The following is a 20,949-nucleotide window of genomic DNA, read 5'->3' as shown; positions in this document are numbered from 1 at the left end:
AATTCTTGGGAAATCAAACCCGCAGAAGTGAAGGTGAGCCAAGGCCTTGGCATGGGAGGGGCTGGGGTATGTCCAGGGTGTGGGCTTTTCTGGTTCTAGGCCCTTTTCCTTGAGTGAAGGCATTCCAACAGGTTGGCAGGTGCATGCCATAAAGAATAATGAAGATTTCAGTAAAAGCCAGTGGTTTGTGAGAGGCCCTACACACACCTCTGATGAGCCCACAGAGCTTTCACTGGAATCATACGATAAAGCCAGATTTATTAGAAGCTACAAATGAAATCAGCTGTGTCCTGGGAAGGCGATTACTCTTTCTATCTCAAGAAAATTCCAAGGGACATTTTCCCTTTTGACAACAGGAAGAACCTTTTATTTCTCCTTTAACCTTTTGTATTCACTCCAGCTCCCAGGCCAGGACCAGATATGGCTCCTCTGGCCATGTCCAGAATAGCAATGACTTGAAGGAGATCAGTCCTGGGGGTTCTTTGCAAGGACTGATGCTAAAGCTGAAACTCCAATACTTTGGCCACCTCATGCGAAGAGTTGACTCATTGGAAAATACTCCAATGCTGGGAGGGATTGGGGGCAGGAGAAGAAGGGGGTGACAGAGGATGAGATGGCTGGATGGCATCAGCGACTCGATGGACATGAGTTTGAGTGAACTCCGGGAGTTGGTGATGGACAGGGAGGCCTGGCGTGCTGGCGTGCTGCAATTCATGGGGTCACAAAGAGTCGGACTGAGCGACTGAACTGAACTGAACTGAGCCCTTTAGATGAATGCCATCATTTGTTTCCCGCAGGATTTGGCATTTCAGAGGCTTCTAGAACCCCAGTGAGGACTCCGAGCGGATTCCAGGGATTCCTACCCCGCGGGTAGATTCTTAAGCCCCTAGTGTATATTTGAAAGGGGAAAGAGTTGTCTTCATGAAATTTTATAAATCAATTGCAGGTCTGGGTTATTTACAGCTATTTTTCTCTGTTTAAAGGGAAGATCAAAAGGCAAAGAAATAAAAGATATTTGGTTCTATCCTACAAAACCTTTTGTATTATTCCATCAATAAAATTGTCAATGATGATTCCATTAAAAAGTTTAAATTTGTTGTTCTTTAGGGTCTTTTTTAGACAGCAGTGTCTTGCAGTCCATTTACTGTAGTAGAGAGAACTAAGACGTTAGTCTTTGGGGATGAAATAAGCAGTAACACTGTTAAAAATCTTGTTAGAACATGTTGCTGATGTTGTCTTCTGTGTATTCAAAATGTTGTACAGAAAGGATGCTTTAGAAAATAATTTAGCTGCTTCATGTGTTTCCGTTTTAAATATCTCTGGACTGCAAAGTGTGTAATGCATATAGATCTACTGGTTAGGGTAAAAATAAATATCTCTTTTTAGTTTAACAAGTGTAAATAGGATTTGTAATTAATGCAAAATGATTAGGGATCTAAGAACAACTCTTCATATTTGACTATTCTCTTCTGGTAAATATGTAATCTGTTTTTATTTAAAATGTATAATATTTATAAAAAATGGGGTCTAAAGTAGGTCTGACTTGGAATAGTGTTGTAATCAATTCTAAGGGAACAAGTGTACACCCGTGGCGGATTAATGTTGATGTATGGCAAAACCAACACGATATTGTAAAGTAATTAGCCTGTAATTAAAATAAATAAATTTAAATTAAAAAATAAATAAATAAAAGAAGCACTGTGAAATAGCTAGAATGATGTGGATAGATATGTTTTCAGTCATGAAAACACTGAATATTTTTCCTCCTTTTTTTTCCTCTGTGTGTGTGTGTGTGTGTGTGTATGTATTTTCAATTTGGAAGCATATGCTGCTTTATCATGTTGGGAAAATAAAATCATACCTTTTATCATTTAAAAAAAAGCTGTGAGCATCTTAGCAATTTCTATAATTCTGTTGTTAGCTACCTAAGAAGTATATCTCTTGTTAAAATGTCTGTTTATGTAATTCAGTCAGCAGTTAGAGCATTACAAATATCTTTTTATCTTATTTGAGGTGCCCTGACAGGGATTACTTATTTGCATTAGAAATAAAAATGTGATGAAAATATATATAATTTGTATGGTCCAGGCTTCCCTGGTGGCTCAGCACTGAAGAATCTACCTGCTGATGCAGGAGACGCCAGGGATGCAGGTTCCATCCCTTGGTCGGGAAGATCCCCTGGAGAGGGAAATGGCAGCCCACTCCAGTATTCATGGGCAGAGGAGGCTGGCAGGCTATGGTCCATGGGGTCACAAAGAATCAGACATGACTGAGCAACTGACACTTTCACTTTTTAGAAATATCACAAAAAAACATGAAGGCATACATTAAGTGAATTCAGATCCATTAAGAGCTAGCTATAAGAGTCTTAGCCTGGACAGCAACAGGGTTTATAGCCAGTAAACGAGTTGGTAGATAAAAGAACTATATGTAAGGCATGTAGTATTTAAAAAAAGAAGTACTAACAAGAAGAGAAATACAAATTCCTGGAAGTTAAAATAAGAACAGAAGTTTTCAAATGAAGAAATGCATAATGGAAAGGAAACAGCTGACAATTAACTCATTGATCCAAAGAATAGGTCAAGGAAATAGTCTAGAATGTGCAGCAGATTAAATATTTGAAAGTTAGAACAATTGAGATTTACTCTCAGACATATGCAACACATCTATTAAGACTTATAGAACAAATGGAGAAAAGGAAAGAATAGTAACGACTTCATAACTAAAATGGAAAAAAGAATTCCTGTCCTAAAAGAACCTAGACAGAATTCAGAATTCTGGGTATAAGTTGGAAGTTCACAGAACTTCTGGAGGGAAAAAGAAATCCAGCTTATTTACGGAGGTGTAAAAATCAAACTGGCTTTTTCTCATGGTAGAAGTAAATGAAGCAAAATTGTCAAAATTCTGAGAGAAAAATTAATTTGAACCTAGGATCATAGATACTAGAATACTAACATTCAGAATGAGAACAAACTAAAAGCTTTTGAAAAATCCAGTGACTTAGAAAATTCTTAGCTACAGATCATCTCTGAAAGAATTACTCAAATATTTGGGGGGAAATAAAGAGTTTAAGAAAGAGAAAACCAGGAGTCCAAGAAATAGTAGAAGCAAAGAAGCCAGTAAAGTACAAATTCTGACATAATCAGTTTCTAAGAATAGTTAGGAATTTTGAGGGTGTAATGGTGAAATATTGATTAAATATGAAAGAGCTTATTGTTGTGCTATTTATATACACTGTGAATACATTTAACTGTAAGTATTAATAATAATCAGTGAAGTTGGAGTTCTCCTACAACATTCCAGGTACTGTGCTGGATGCTTTCACATATAATAGCTAATTTATTCCCCATTATTAACTTGAAAAGTAAATATTATTCTGTTTTTTACAGAGAAGAAAGGAAAACTAATTTGACCAAGTTTGCCTAATCAGTGAGTGGGATTTCCCATTGGGATATGAAGACTTGTTTTCTTGTTCTTTCTTGGTATCATCCTATCCGATTATAACTATGTGATGGTCACATTCTAGTGATCATCCTTTTCTGAGGTCTTTAAAGACTTCTTTACAATACTCTCCTACTCATAATAAACTACTCATCCTTCCACTCCACTTACTTCTCTCACCAGAGCACCTCTTCAGTCATATTATTATATCATCTTGTGCTTGAACCCATTTTCAAATAAAAATTGGAATGTTTATTCATTGGCCTACACAATAGTATATTACTAGAGAATCAAGCACCAGATATTATTTATTCATTTACAGGTATTTCTTTCTTTTGAAATCTGGCATTCATTACTTAATTATCAAAGCTCGCAGGCAGGCATTTCATTGTTAGCATCTGAATCACTGTGAAAAGTTATCTTGGTTTTCTTAGAGTGGTTTTACATTAATGGCTTCCACTAAATAATCTTGCAGAAGCACTTGTTGACCTCTTTGAATCTTACCCTCACAATGAATTATGCTTGAAAGGCTCAGTGTTATATTCTGTTCCCTTGAGTGATTCTATGTCAGACCCAAAATAGGCAGGGAAGGAGGGGGAAAATGTACTTTGAGAGAGGAAAATTAGTTACCTTCAACTGTACACATTTTGTTTCTCTTACTCATCCTCTCTTATCCTTGTCCCCTTTCTGCATTTTATTTTTATGTTAATGATGGATTTCTAGAAGACTTACAAACACTACAATAATTTGGGTCTCAATTTCTCTTCTGATTTTGCCATTCCTATCATCCCCTCCGTCACCCAGAGTGAAGTTACTTAGGATGAATTTCAACTCTTTCTCTCTTTTCTCCCATCCACCTTGAAACCATCAAAATTGGCCAGAACCTTTTAAGTTTCTTGAATTGTCTGTCCCTTTCTCATTCCTTCCAATCTGGCTTAATGTTAGCTGGTTTCCTCCCCTTCGGTAGCTTCCAACTCATTCTATGACGAAGGAAGTATGAGGAAGGAAACCGTGGTCACGACTTCTCTTGGGAATGCACGATCCTAAAGGACCCCTCTCCACTTTATCCTGGGTTGTCTTGGAGAATTTGTGTTTAAAAAGCTGAGTCTGCCATTTCATTCTCTACTAGAATCAGTTGAAAGTCATCTTAGACTTCTTGAGTCCTTGCAAACTGCTTATTTAACAAGAACTTTTTTATTCAAAAGATGTTGGCAAGTAGAAATGATCTGATCACTGTCTCACCAGAAGTGGAAAGAGAAATTAGGTTCTAAGATTGAGATACTTTAGACCCAAAAGACAGTTTTGCATTCAGTTAAAATTGTTCTTTTGAGCTTCCTAGATGGCACTAGTGGCAAAGAACCTGCCTGCCAATGCAGGAGACTTAAGAGACTCAGGTTTGATCCCTGGGTTGGAAGATCCTCTGGAGGAGGATATGGCAACCCTCCCCAGTCTTCTTGCCTAGAGACTCCCATGGACAGGGGAACCTGGCAGGCTACAGTCCATAGCGTCACATAGTGCTGGACACGACAGCCCAGCTTAACACACACATATGCAAGATTACTTTTAAAATCCCTTAACTCACACAAAAGTTGAAGCAGAGAAATACCATTTCTTAACAAGTCCAGTACATGTAGTTTCCCCTGTAGAACTGAAAGAGATCACTGCTTCTTCAAACTTGAGAACCAGGTATAGTAGTTAATGGTGTCAATTTTCCATAGAAGTGGCGATATTTATATTTAGTTACTAGATCTGTTAGCAACAAACTGTAGTGTAGCAGTTCTCAAAGTGTGGTTTAAGGATACCTCTTTCAGGGGATTTGTGAGGTCAGAACCATGTGCATAATAATACTCAGAAATTGTTTGCATTTTCCCTCTCTTTCTGTCTTGAGTGTGCAGTGCAGTTTTCCAGAAGTTAGCTGACATGTGATAGCATCATTTTCCTGATAAAACCATATATGTCCTTTTGTTTTCTTGTGTGGTATATGGTGGTGGTGGTTTAGTCACTAAGTCATGCCTGATTCTTTCGACCCCATGGACGATAGCCTGCCAGGCTCCTTGGTCCATGGGATTTTCCAGGCAAGAATACTGGTATTAGGTTGCCATTTGCTTCTCCAGGGGATTGTCCCAAACCAGGGATTGAACCTGCATCTCCTGCATTGCAGGCAGATTCTTTACCAACTGAGTCACCAGGGAAGCCCCGTATGATAGATATGACCCACCAAAACAAAAATTCTCACAGGTGCTCAGTTATTTTTAAGACTTTATAGAGTCCTGAAGCCAAAAAGTTTGAAAACTGCTTCTATTATGCACAAAGAACCAATCATATCTGAGAGTTGGGTGAAAACAGAGACTAATTTCCTGGGGTCCAGCAATGTAAGTTTATGTTCATACTAGAGCAGACACTCACTGTGGAAATGTTTAGTGAAATTGCCCTTACTATTTAAACATTTTGTCATTTTCACCCCTTCTAACCCCTTGTTCATATCATTGAATTTGTATAAGGGAACTCATGAAAAATGCAACTTCTTTGTATACAGATTTCCATGTATTCTTTCTTTTAGAATCAATGTGTTTCTTTCTTTCTTTCTTTCTTTCTTTTTTTATTTTGATAGGCAAGAAGTAGATAGGATGCTTGTGAGGGACACAAGTGGGGAGTTGAGGGGTCTGTCTAGAATCGATGTTAATCTCTTAAAATGTTCTGTCCTCAGCTGTCTTTTCTAAATACAAATGTTCCTCTATATAATTAGGTGTGGAACCTTGTGTGGATGAGTAGACCATTTAAGTGCAACCCAAAAGAGAGCACAATTATTACTGTATGGAGTAGCTGTAGCCCAGCACTGTCTTATGAATGGACTGAGCTCGGGGAGCAGTTAAACCTGGTTTATTTTGATGGAAAGGTGTGTTTATTATACCCAAATGTCACTTTTTAAAGCAATGTGAAAAGTGATCCCATTAAGTTTTTGAGAAGACATGTAGAGAGTCTGTAATTTTCCATTTTGTGATTTGAGAGCCACAACCAATCTCTAAAACAAAGCTAATTTATTCTAAAATGAACCATATGCAGATGAGGGAAGTGACATATTTTTACAATGCATTTATTTAATTATCTCTTGCAGAAAAAGGCAAAAGAAAAAATCACTGCACTTTTTTTTTTTTCCTGTTGGAAGTCTTTGGGAAGAATCTTTTAGCTTTTATTAAAAAGTGTGATGGTGTTATAGTTGTGCTTTGTTTTGTTTTGTTTTGTTTGTCTGTAGTCCAGTTATTAGGAAATCTTTGATGACGCTTTGCTGAGTCGTTCTGTGAAGAAACAGATTCTCAGCTCTATAAAAATTAGTGTTGAATGATCTGAACCAGTCAAACTACATTCCACTGCTTGCTCAGTCCAGACTGTCCATGCCACCTCATTGTTTCCTCTAATCCAGTGTATCATCTCTGGTTAGATTGATTACATTGGGCCAACTTTTACTGAACCACTCACAAATTCACTAATTATCTATTAGGCAACGGTTCCCATAGCATTCTTGGCTTTGTGGGAGACTCAGGCATAGATGGGTCATGTCTTCTCCAGTGGAAGTAGAGTTTATATGTGAAGCCAGGAAACACAGGATCATAGCATCCAAGTTAGAAGGACTCGATGCATATGTAGTCATGTTTGATTGCCTCCGATAACAGGAAATCACTTGCCTCCTATGGCAGAATGCTTGCTGTGTTACTGAAGAGCTCTGACTGATGGAATCTTCTTAGTCATGTGTACAGAAATGTTCATGTTAAAAATCAGGTAAATGGTCAAACATAAGTGATATTGGAGACCAAAAGAGGAGAAATGAGTTCAATTTAGTTCATGTAGTGGCGTTCATGTATTATATCTTCAAAGAAAGTCAGTTTTGTTTTTGTTTTTTTTGTTTTTTTTTTTTAGTTTCATGGGATGGGAAGGATTTTGAGAGGCAAAGTGGAGGGGCTTTCTCGATACCAGGAAAGATGTGGAGTCAGAAAAAGCTCACAAGCTGTTTGCTGTGAGTGTGTAGAGCAGTTGCCTTATGTACCTGGCACTTCATGAATTTATTCATTGAATAAAGGATAGAATTAATGACTGAGGGAATGATGGCAAAAAATCTTTCTTGTCCAGACGTGGGGTGGCAAGGGAGCTGAAAAGGAAGGTTGGTGACAAGCAAGCAAGTTGACTCCTCTGGCACTTGAGTCCCAGCCCAGATTCTGTATTTGTGGAGACGTCCTTGCAGTGGGGACTGACATTCATTTATTGTTACTGACTACATAGAATTTTTAAAGCCCATTTTCCCTTTGCCTCTTAATAAAGTACTGGTTTTACATCTCTCTGAAAAAGCTGCAAATTGCTGCCCATCCCTTGAACTGGAACAAAGGCCTTATTATTATTTTCCTTGAAAAACTCGTATTGTCTATGTTGGCTTCTACCTCCTCTCAACCCCTCCTATTGAAACATTACAAATACCATGTATTTGACTCACTTCCTTCTAGGATGTGTTCTCTTTTGGTTCATTCTAAAATGATGGTGGAAATGTTGGAATTTTGCAGAAAATTCAGCTTCCCACAGTCTCTCTGAGACCCCTCTCTGTTGGACATATGCCCCCAGTGTCCTGTGGAATCTCAAAGATCCTATAAATGGCTGACCATAGGATATCCGTTTTATAGAAATGCAATCTATATTATTGCAAATAGACCCTTATGTGTAGGTGTCCGGTTGAAAGAGGACACGGTCCCATTAGGACTGATCTAAAATAAATCTTTGGCAGAAGAAGGAGAGCTGGTAACAAATTTCAAATGGGCTTTGCCCCTTCCTTCTTCTTCTTCTTTTTAATCTGAAGGATAACATTTTTGGTAGAAAGTGCTCAACTACTATTTTAAGACTTGATCCTCACAATTTAAGCTTAAAACTTCACAACTGTGAAGTCAATGAAGCACAAACATTGTCAATACAAGATGCCCCAAACAATGCTATCTTATTTCCACGTAAAAATGGGATTCAAGCCTGAAAATGAATTGAGTGTACTCGTTCAAGTTTTGACAGTGTATTCTGTGTGTCCGTATCAGCTGTAAAATGCAAATGGTGTTTAGCTACTGTATATTTAATCCTAGACACAGAGATCTAAGAAGGCTCAGAGAAGTAAACTAGAAGTCCTTTGTAACTAAGAACATTGAAGGGGAAAACAAACAAAAACAACAAGCTCAACTCACAGACTCAAAGGAAAATAGACTAGAAAATAGCATTGTAAGTGCTAGTTTATCCCAAACCCATGCACAGAGCTGTATGACTAGTCTTTCTAAGCATGGAAAGAAATCAAACGTGTACCTGAAGAAATGAGTACGAGAATAATCCAGACTTAGAAATGTGCTGAAGCTGAAACACAATCTCACTGATGTCTGCTGTAGGTTGAAAAGGAACATCTTATGGACAATTGATTGTTTCTTGAAATATAATAAAAACAAGCTTTGAAAATGTGGATATGAAAAACATTGACCTATATGGAAAGAAAAGGCAGCATTTACTTTGTAATGCTATCAGGTAGTAATTCAATTTCCCGTTAACCGAACTTCAAGTATTCTGTTTTGGGTCATAGATTGGTGGTGCTTATCATATAAATTGGCCAATAAGATTTGCAAATAATACTTTTAGTGCTTGGTTTTGTGGTTGTAGAAAAGAAAATCAATTTAATCCCATGCATTGGTTTTCTTCTTAAAATTCATGCAATTTGAATATGACTGACAGGGCATGGCATCATTATGCAGTCGGTTAGGTGGACAGATTATGCTTATGAATACAAGAATGGAGTGAATGAAAGCAATGTGTAATTGATTCTACTTCTGGTCTGACTGTTCATTAACAGTTTGAATGCGGCACAGTTGCTTCTCAAATGGAAAACGATGAGAGCAACCTATATAGATTCCCTCATTTGTTTCAAAATTCATTATGCTAATATTTTTTCAGAGAATGTTTTTGCTGCATTTGTTTTATCAAGCAGAAGTCTGATCGAATCTTAGTAAATGATTCTACTGCTTTCAATATTTATTTGGCCTTCCACCTGCACATTTTTCAATTTACACATTTGGAAATGAAAGCAGGCTCCCTCCGGCATCCCCTTCAAAGCAGACCTTCCATCCTACCCTCCTTTTCTATAGACTTGAGACTAATTTCCCAGGGTAGAACAAGCTGGGGGAGCACAAGGTGGTGGTTATAGCTTCAAAACAAAAGAGCTGATTTAGAGGCTGATTGATTTCAGAAATAGATGAACAAAAACAGGCTCATTTGTCTTGCCACAGGTTCGTCAGATAACGCACGCAAGGGCCTGCCATCTCGTTTTCCATACCTCTTCCAGGGGTTGCGTTTGAAGTGCTGATGAAATGTGCAGATCACACTGCTGTTTTCTTGGCTTTCCTCAGTTGTGTAAGAAAGGGCTTCAAGTGCACAAAGGCTGCTCTTCCTTTCTGGAATGCAGAGCCAGACATTTCAGGGAAACAGCATTATTGTCATGGCTCACAGGGAGACATAATGCTGATTCTGTAACAGTAATCCCTGCCCTCTCATTTGCCTACAAGTTCCTGCCAGATTTTGAGACAGAGGAAAACCCAAAATTTGTGCAGGGCCAGGCAGTTCTATCTAGGAGCTACAGGTGTACTGTGAGCTCCAAATTGGATTGTATTTGCAAATAGGAAGCATATTAATTTCATATTCAATCTTCCTCTAGTTCTGATTTTTAAAAAAATTAAATCAGCAGTTGACTTATTAAAATAATATGTCTGAGAACTTCATACTGGAAATAGATTTCTTTTTTCTGATTAAAACTTACAAGATCTACTCTTTCAGCAACTTTCAAATATACAATATGGTATTATCAACGGCAGTCACCATACTGTGCATTATATTCCCAGAACTTGTTTATTTTATCACTGAAAGTTTGTACCTTTTGACCTCTTTCATCCATTTCATGCCTTCCTTTCTATCTCCTGCCTCTAACAAGAACCAATCTGTTCTCTGTGTCTATGAGATTGCTGTTTGTTTGCTTTTTAAAATTCTGCATATAAGCAAGATAGTGCAGTATTTGTCTTCCTCTCTCTGATTTATTTTACTTAGCGTAATGTCCTCAAGTTCCATCCATATTCTCATGAATGGGAGAACTTTCTTCATTTTTATGGTTGAATAGTATTCCATTGTGTATGGAATATATATATATATATATATATATATATATATATATATATATAATCCATTTTCTCTATCCATTCATCCATCACTGGAAACTTCGATTATATCAATGAACTGCACAATGCTTAGTTGCTCAGTCATGTCTGACTCTTTGCAATCCCAAGGACTGTAGCCTGCCAGGCTCCTCTGTCCATGGGGATTCTCCAGGCAAGAATACTGGAGTGGGCTGCTCTGCCTTCCTCCAGGGGATCTTCCAAACCCAGGGATCAAACCCAGGTCTCCTGCATTGCAGGTGGATTCTTTACCATCTGAGCCATCAGGGAAGCCCAAGAATAGTGGAGTGGGTAGCCTATCCCTTCTCCAGGAGATCTTCCCTACACAGGAATCAAACTGGGGTCTCCTGCATTACAGGCGGATTCTTTACCAGCTGAGCTACCAGCTGGGCTGTTGGGAACAGTGCTGCAGTGAACACGGAGGGGCACATATCTATTGGGGATGTTTTTCTTTCCATTGAATAAATACCCAGAAGTATATTGTTGGATCACATGGTAATTCTGTTTTTAATTTTCTGAAGGACCCCCATACTGTTTTCATGAACACCTGCATGGAAATAATCATATCAGCTTTTCCTATGGTATCTTATTCATCTACCTCAAGACTTCATATTTGATAAACCTGCTAACTCCAAAGAAAGCCCCGGGTGTCTGGGGAGTCCTTCATTGTGCCCATTTTAAAACATGTCCACAGTCCGCTTGAAATGGGTGGAAGTGTGTGACAGTTGTAACTAATCCGGGCACAGTGATGGTGACTGTGTCAGTCCCAAGATGGCACAGCTTCCAGTCCTGGCACTCGGTGCTGAAGCCCGGCGCTGCCCCGTGAGCAATCCGACTGTTCTGAGGTTTCATGAGAAAACCCAAACCGGCCCCCATGGTGAGCCCCTGCTCAGCCTTAGCTGCTGCGTAACTGTGACTCTTCCTGGGCTCCATGCCTGCCAGACCCTCCAGCTGAGCCATTTCAGAATTTTTGATCCAAAAAAGTCATTAAAATAATCAAGTGGTGATTTTTGTTAAGAAAACATGTTTTTGTTGGAAGATTTTGTTAAGATAAAATGTGTTACCAAGTTTTAGGGTAGTTTCTTGCATAGTGATAGCCAATGAGAATTTGCATGTATACAAAGTATGAGGCTAAAGGAATAGAATTCATGGTAAGCATGGAAAACTTTATATATACAAATGTACGCTATTTCCTTCAACAAACAGCTGTATTGAGAAAAGTTAATTCACAGTCATATTGCCTTTGTGAAAGTGTGTCTCCCTATATTGATCTGTGACTTTGGGCATAATTCCTTCTCCTACGGATCCACTGAGCAAGGGAAGAATGGATTAGATTTTTCCATATTGTCCTTTTCATCTCTAAAAATTCTTGACTACTGTCTAATATTCTTTGGTAACTGAGATACCCAAGATGTATCTTGTACTACATGTCACTTATAAGGTAGGTTGGACTCAGTTTGCATATTAAAATCATGGTAAAACTTTAAATATAGGTACAAGGGGCTCCCCCAATAGCTCAGTTGGTTAAGAATCCACCTGCAATGCAGGGTTTGATTCCTGGGTCGGGAAGATCATTTGGAGAAGGGATAGGCTACCCACTCCAATATTCTTGGGCTTCCCTTGTGGCTTAGCTGGTAAAAAATCTGCCTGCAATGCAGAAGACCTGGGTTCGATCCCTGGGTTGGGAAGATCCCCTGGAGAAGGGAAAGGCTACCCACTCCAGTATTCTGGCCTGGAGAATTCCATGGACTGTAGAGTCCATGGGGACAAAAAGAGTCAGCCTCAACTGAGCGACTTTCACTTTAAACCCATATCTTACCTGCTTTGGGAAATCATGTTGCAATCATGTTGCAATTCTTGTTATTACACACAAAAACATTAGTGTGTGTGTATGTGTGTGTGCACGTGTGCACGCGCATGTGCATGCAAGCCTATGCTAAATACAACCTCAGTTCAGTTCAGTTGCTCAGTCGTGTCCGACTCTTTGCGACCCCATGAATCACAGCACGCCAGGCATCCCTGTCCATCACCAACTCCCAGAGTTCACTCAAACTCATGTCCGTCAAGTCAGTGATGCCATCCAGCCATCTCATCCTCTGTCGTCCCCTTCTCCTCCTGCCCCCAATCTCTCCCAGCATCAGAGTCTTTTCCAATGAGTCAACTCTTCGCATGAGGTGGCCAAAGTACTGGAGTTTCAGCTTTAGCATCATTCCTTCCAAAGAAATCCCAGGGCTGATCTCCTTCAGAATGGACTGGTGGGATCTCCTTGCAGTCCAAGGGACTCTCAAGAGTCTTCTCCAACACCACAGTTCAAAAGCATCAATTCTTCGGCACTCAGCCTTCTTCACCGTCCTCACACCCATAAATGACCACAGGAAAAACCATAGCCTTGACTAGACGGACCTTTGTTGGCAAAGTAAGGTCTCTGCTTTTGAATATGCTATCTAGGTTCGTCATAACTTTCCTTCCAAGGAGTAAGTGTCTTTAACCTAATCTCCCTCTATTTTGTCTTTCTGTATCATAGCAGTTCTCACTTTAAAACCAGGTTTGTCTGAAATAAACATCTGCATGTACTCACTAATAAGGTTTCTGCCTATTTTGATCACAAGATATCATCGTCAGCATTATCTGAACAAGGGTTTAAATACTACTTAAAGCTGTTAAAAGTTGAAATCAACATTTGGGGATTTTCTCAACATCAAATAATACTCTTGACATTTAGCAGACAATCAACAAAGATTTTTTTCTTCCTGATTTCTCTTCCACTGTTTAAATTTCATATGCAGTTTAAAACCATTAACTATTCCATAGCTGTATTTTAGTAAAGTGTTCTTATTCTTTTTACTGTTTTTGAAATTGACTGGTACTAATTAGCCAAAGCAAGTAATTTCATTTCATTATAATATTCTAATGATGTAAGACTGAATTTATCTTTTTCATCAAAGTTGATCAGTTCTTGTTATTCACATCAGTGGAATGAGTTGATAATCCAGATTAACAGATAAGACTGAGAAGCAGGAGTAATAAAGGCCTTTTCAAGTAATTTGGATTAAAATTTAGTTTTTTTCTTACTATCTTTATTGACTTAAAATGAGGATGGTTCTATTTCATTAAATTCCTAAATTTAAAAGTTTATGTGTGCCAGAATGACTGGTTTTATATGCAAAAGCAAAAGCATTAAATATTGTATTTTAAATATAAATAGAGGTTGAGAGGTATACATTGATTTTTGAGATTTACTATAGTGAAAACTAGAAGTTAGAGAATTATTATGAACCGTTATCCCCAGCATATCTTATGTGTGTGAGCATTTGTAGATTGCATTGTAAATTGCTATGGATATTTAAAAATGATTACTTTTAGGATTATTATTATTTTATTTTTTGACTTTTTCAGAAACTTGCCCTTCTTTATAGTTTTTACAATGTCTGACACTATTATCTTGTATACAAGGTGATATGTAACATTGGTTCTTCCTTCCTATGTCAATTCGGAATGCTTTGTAGGCAATTATTTCTGTTTATCTCATACTGAGGATTTGTCTTTTGCCAGTGTACCAATTGGAGAAGGCAATGGCACCCTACTCCAGTACTCTTGCCTGGAAAATCCCATGGACGGAGGAGCCTGGTAGGCCACAGTCCGTGGGGTGGCTAAGAGTCGGACACGACTCAGCGACTTCACTTTCACTTTTCACTTTCATGCATTGGAGAAGGAAATGCAACCCACTCCAGTGTTCTTGGCTGGAGAATCCCAGCGACGGGGGAGCCTGGTGGGCTGCCGTCCATGGGGTTGCACAGAGTCGGACATGACTGAAGTGACTTAGCAGCAGCAGCAGCAGCAGCAGTGTACCAATTATGCACATCTTACATTATAATTTGTTATGCTTGGATCTGACCAATAACAATAGAACAATTTACTGGTAGGGGATTCCTTTACATAATTGTCACCTTCCTGGAATATTGCCTACTTTAAAAAGCTATGCTATCTAAAATACTTTACCACAGAAGCATTTGCATCATCAATATTTCTTAGCTTGCTTGTCTCTAAACTCCAGAACAAATACCTAAAATAAATAAAGCAACGGTTATGTGAAAAGCAAAAATTTCCTGTTTACCCTATTTTTCCTTCCTTTTGCCTTTGCAGATGTCATCCACACTGTAGGGCCAATCGCAAGAGGCCACCTTAACGGTTCCCACAAGGAAGACCTTGCCAATTGCTATAAATCGTCTCTGAAACTAGTGAAAGAAAATAACATCCGATCAGTTGTAAGTACTTTTATGCTATTTCTTATCCTTTTTCAGCCTTTATATGCTGGAAATCAATCTTGTCCACAATGAAGATAGAAAATAATTTCCGTTATTTGGAAAACTAAGTTTAACCAGCTTAGGAAGTGCAACAGCCTATTGGATATCATGACTCCACTTTTTTGCATGTCTGACATAATTGCTTAATTATTTTGAATTTAAGATGATAGCAACCCAGAACTGGAATCATCACATCAAATTTATTTTCTCCCTGTTGTCATTATCTTTTGAAGAAAATGTTCATGAATGTGTGTGTGTTTTAACTTGAAAGATGTTGTTCTTTTAGATTGATTTTGGTCATCCTAAACTAATGCTCTGTACTTGGATATGCCACATCCCTTCTACGTTTTACCCTTCTACATTTAGGTGGGAGAGTTCAGACAATGTGGATCCAATCTTTTCCCATAGCAGTAGGCTGAGATGAAAGGGGGTCTTCTCTAGCTGGATTTGGAGGTGTTTATTCACCTGCTTTTATTTTGTAACATGCCCTACATTTATTACATCTCAATTACACCAGGAAAATAAAACTATGAGAAAAATGAGAGTGTAAATACACAATAGTAAGTTAATTGGGGCAGAATCCCTTGGGTTTTTCAGATAGATGATAACCTTGCTGGAATCATGGGGCAGGAAGATAAACACTTGCCTTCTTAACAGGCTGAATGGATCAGTATTCCTTGCAAGTTCACAGAAGTGGTGGTTTTATGGTGATTTTATTATTTTCACGAGGAGCATTGAGAGTCAGACACATTTAGATAACACTGGATGGTCACTGTACTTTTTGTGAATTATTATGATTATAAAGGGCCTTTTCCAATGAACATTAGTGGGTTTGCTTAAAATAAGAAGACTTTTTTCAAGCCAATTATGCTGCCTTTTACATCTTTTCCTCCTTGTTAACAGAGCTAGATATTTCATTTCATCCTTTGATTTAAAAAAATGTTTCTCTTTGCAAATGAATTGATAAGACCCTATTATATCTTAGAGGAGAAAGTTGAAGTTCAAAGAGAATGATGCAAAGCAAGCTACCAAACCAGTTGACTCATTTTGTTCTCTACATGAAAATAACAACAATCAAAGCAGGCATGAACATTCTGGGAATAATTAATATTTTGTCAATAATATAGCTTTTTGATTAAAAGAGGCAAATGGGGCTGAAATGCTTGGGAAAATGGATATGTATAGAAGTTTCCAATTTGGGACATATGATCCTCGAGACCGGAAGAGAATTTACTAACAAATTCGCTGGCATCTCTAATAATTTCCTTGAAACCAGTAAGAAGAGGCTAGTCCATCAGAGACAGTATATAAACAGCACTCATCCTTTCAACAGGAAAACTAAACATCTCTTAACTATTATGACCTTAAAATAATCACATCTTATCAAGTAGTTACTCTACTCGATACTGCAAAGTAAACAGTGAAAGAATCATGGACTAAGTTAAATTAACTTTTCAGATACCCTACAGTGTGATACTCTAGTTGTCCCGATATTGAAATTAGGTCTATGTCAATGCATTTGATGATGATTTTGAGGGGTTAATTGCATGTTACTTGGATAAAATTATCAGGTGGTGGCACTTAAGTGAAGTCATTCCAATATTAGTGAATAAAAATGGAGATGGGAAAGATCAGCAAAATATGAAGGAAAATATCCAGCTAAATTAATCACTACATTCTTGCATGGTTGACTAGAGTTGCCATTAAATATCTTGTCTCATACTAAAAATAAAAAATTATCTTCCTTCCTTTCTTTTTTTTAATTGAAGTATATTGATTTTCAATGTTGTGCTAGTTTTAGGCAAGCAACAAAGTGATCCATATACATATATTTGTTTTAGATTGTTTTCCATTAAGAGTTATTGCAAGATTTTGAATATAGTTCCCTGTACTATACACTAAGACCTTGTTGTTTACTTTATATATAGTAGTACGCATCTCTTAATCTCAGACTCCTACCTTACCCCACCACTTTGGTGACAATAAGTTTGCTTTCTGTGTCTGAGTCTGTTTCTGTTTTATAAATAAGTTTATTTGTATCACGTTTTTTAGACTTCGTGTATAAGTGATATCACAAGGTACTTGTCTTTCTCTGTCTGAGTTTCTTCACTTAGTATGATAAACTGTCTATCCATGTTACTGCAAATGGCATTATCTCATCCTTTTTAATGGCTGAGTGATATTCCATTGTATATACATACTGCTTCTTCTTTATCCATACACTTGGTGACAGATACGTAGCTTGTTTCCCTGTCTTGGTTATTGTAAATCACGTATGAACATTGGGGTGCATGTATCTTTTCAAATCATGGTTTTCTTAGGATATATGCCCAAGAGTGGGATTGCTGGATCCTGTGGTAACTCTATTTTTGGTATTTCACACAACCTCCATAATGTTCTCCGTGGTAGCTGACTGACTTTCTTTTCTTGAAGGAGGAAATGGAACTTTCTAGTTTATATTGAGTGTCATGTTCTTGGCCATCATTAAAAATCTAATGGTACTAATGTCATCAAACTGTTGTCATATGGGGGGAAATGGAAACTTTTTAGAAAAGTTATCATACTGGACACATCTTTTATTGTACAACACAACAAAAACATACTGCAACACACATGCAGATGCACACATGTGAGCTTTGAATGCCAGTAGTCACAAGCTCAGGTTATCGCCTGTGCTTCTGATCTACTGGCCATAGATTGGAAGGTCCAATGATCCAACCCTCTGCTTGGGTTCAGTTAATTTTCTAGAGTAGGTCACAGAACTCAGGGAAACACTTATATGCCTTTACCAGTTTATCAGAGAATGTGATAAAGGATTCAGCTGAACAGCCAGATAGATACACAGGACTAGGTCTGGGTGGGTCGGGAGTGCAGGAGCTTCTGCCCCCGTGTTTTTGGGGTGGGTTATTACCCGCCTGACCTGGATGTGTTCGCCCACTGGGAGACTCCCCAAACCTGCACTATTGGGATATCATGGAGACTTACTCAGAGGCACGTGCTTGCGTGCTAAGTCGCTTCAGTCGTGTCCGACTCTGTGGGACCCCAGGGACTGTCGCCTGCCAGCCTCCTCTGTCCGTGGGATTCTCCAGGCAGGGGTACTGGAGCAGGTGGCCATTCTCTCCTCCACAGGATCTTCCCAACCCAGGGATCTAATCCATGTCTCTTGCATTGTCAGGTGGGTTCTTGACCACTAGCGCCAACTGGGAATACAGGCACAATCAATCATTAGCTCCATTTCCAGCTGGTCTCCTCTGTTAGGAGGATGAGAGATAGGAACGGAAATCCCAAGCTTCTGATCATGTCTTGGTTCTGGTGACCAGCCTCCATCCACAGGTCATCCAGAAGCCCACTCAGGGTCAACTCACGAGAACAACAGATGCTCCTGATGCTCATCACTTAGAGATTTGCCAGGGTTTTAGGAGCCCTGTGACAGTCATGGAGTCAAAGACGAATATTAGAACAAGGGGTGCTCCCAGTGGTCTTGTCACCTCAGAAATTACAAAGGCTCCAGGAGCTCTGTGCCAGGTGCTTGGGACAGAGCCAGTATATATTTTATATTAGCTCATAATTCTGTATTTAGGCAACTGAAAGTATTAATGTTGTTAATAACTATTAGTATCATCTTATTCATAATCATTAATAATATCATTGTTAATATAACCAACTCATGTCTGTATTGACAGCACAGAACATACCACAGACGTTTATGGCTCAGTAGATACACTGAATTGAATTAAATTACACTAATTTTGTCACCACGTGTAGCTGTCTTAACTTTGTAATCTAATTTTTAACTTTAAAGTTCTCCTACATTATCACAGTTTCTTCCACTCTGTGTAGTTTCACAATAAAGCTACAAAAATGAATAAGGAGGAACAAAATATATAACAAAGTGCCTTTTAGGCAACAACTGTCATAAATAGAATATATTATTCTACTGGTCTGGATCAGCTAGGCTGTGCTGCAGCTACAGATAAGCTCAACATCTTAGTGACCCACATTCAGAGACCCTGACTTCTGGGCATCTCATTTTCTAGAACTGACAACCTCCTCAGCCATGGAGCTTCACAAAATCACGCATAAATGTTTTACTGTGTCAGATTAGAAGTGAATAAGTGAAATATTTGATGGTACCACATTTCCTAAGCCAAAGGCTTTGGGATCACAGCAGAGGGTCAAGATGTCTGCTTTACTCTCATTTATCCAAAGGAATACATTTTTCAAACTTTTACTGGCAGTAAACCAAATAACATGATCATTCATTTATTTAATCAATAATAAGATTGATAATAATAATACTGCATTCCAAGACACTTTAGGTATCTCCTAAGACCTATATACAGGTCAGGAAGCAACAGTTAGAACTGGACATGGAACAACAGACTGGTTCCAAATAGGGAAAGGTGTACGTCAAGGCTGTATATTGTCACCCTGCTTATTTAACTTATATGCAGAGTACATCATGAGAAACACTGGGCTGGAAGAAGCATAAGCTGAAATCAAGATTTCTGGGAGAAATATCAATAACCTCAGATATGCAGATGACACCACCCTTATGGCAGAAAGTGAAGACGAACTAAAAAGCCTCTTGTTGAAAGTGAAAGAAGAGAGTGAAAAAGTTGGGTTAAAGATCATGGCATCTGGTCCCATCACTTCATGGAAATAAATGGGGAAACAGTGCCAGACTTTATTTTTGGGGGGCTCCAAAATCACTGCAGATGGTGATTGCAGCCATGAAATTAAAAGACGCTTACTCCTTGGAAGGAAAGTTATGACTGACCTAGACAGCGTATTCAAAAGCAGAGATATTACTTTGCCAACAAAGGTCCATCTAGTCAAGGCTATGGTTTTTCCTGTGGTCATGTATGGATGTGAGAGTTGGACTGTGAAAAAAGCTGAGTGCCGAAGAATTGATGCTTTTGAACAGTGGTCCTGGAGAAGACTCTTGAGAGTCCCTTGGAGTGCAAGGAGATCCAACCAGTCCATTCTAAAGGAGATCAGTCCTGGTTGTTCTTTGGAAGCAATGATGCTGAAGCTGAAACTCCAATACTTTGGCCACCTCATGCGAAGAGTTGACTCATTGGAAAAGACTCTGATGCTGGGAGGGATTGGGGGCAGGAAGAGAAGGGAGGACAGAAGATGAGATGGCTGGATGGCATCACCAATTCGATGGACCTGAGTTTGAGTGAACTCCCGGAGTTGGTGATGGACAGGGAGGCCTGACATGCTACAATTCATGGGGTCCCAAAGAGTCAGACACGACTGACTAACTGAACGGAACTGAAGGCCTACAGGATGTAATGTTTGTCTCAATATGTATGATTTGTCTCACTCTTCTGACAATCCAGGAAAATAAATAGGCCCAGTCACCATGTGCATTGTACAATTTGAGAGTATGCTCTAATTTTCTCATCTCTTTAAAAGATCTTCTCACGGAAACCTGAAATTCCATAATTAATGAGTAATTTACGATGGTCAGGCATTGTTCTTTCTCTGCAATTTTCCTTTAAAATGCAAATACTCATGAGATCAGCAGATAATTAATTTCCTAATACCTTAATTTGAGGAAATTTATCAAATTACTTTTCATTTTGGCAGGATAAATTAGAGGGTGATAAAAGTACTAAACTCCTCAGCTTGGAGGAAGAGAATTCAAAGGGGGTCTGGAGGGAGGTTGGAAGAAACAGACAGCAAAGTGAGGTGCAAAGAACTGGACCTGCCTTTCAGTTTTGCTTAAAGGAGGTACTTTTAAACAGAATGGAAGGAAAAGTAATAGTTACTTAACGCAGTCTAGAAATAAGTTAGTTACGTGGTTAATATTACATTTGTGGATACAATTTTTTTGCTGTGAAAGAATAGTATTCCTTTTATTTATTTAGTTCCCCCATCAGGGATTGAATGAATGTCCCCTACAGTGGAAGCACAGAGTCTTAACCACTGGACTGCCAAGGAATACTCTAATATTCCTGTTGTTA

The 20,949-nt window shown here is 38.6% G+C and overlaps 1 protein-coding gene across 3 annotated transcripts in view; it reads left to right on the top strand.

Annotated features, from left to right (window-relative positions):
• Positions 1 to 20,949, top strand: part of MACROD2 (mono-ADP ribosylhydrolase 2) — a 2,318,987-nt gene that overhangs the window by 1,327,625 nt on the left and 970,413 nt on the right. For all 3 annotated transcript variants that reach the window (XM_044928284.2, XM_025264700.3, XM_025264701.3), the window contains exon 6: positions 14,814 to 14,935. In XM_044928284.2, the coding sequence (XP_044784219.2) occupies positions 14,814 to 14,935 (122 nt within the window). The remainder of the gene's footprint in view (positions 1 to 14,813; positions 14,936 to 20,949) is intronic.

The sequence above is a fragment of the Bubalus bubalis genome, chromosome 14 (assembly GCF_019923935.1).
Source record: "Bubalus bubalis isolate 160015118507 breed Murrah chromosome 14, NDDB_SH_1, whole genome shotgun sequence".
Lineage (NCBI taxonomy): Eukaryota > Metazoa > Chordata > Mammalia > Artiodactyla > Bovidae > Bubalus > Bubalus bubalis.
The sequence above is the reverse complement of the archived record's forward strand: the minus strand, read 5'-3'. Positions and strand labels throughout refer to the sequence as shown.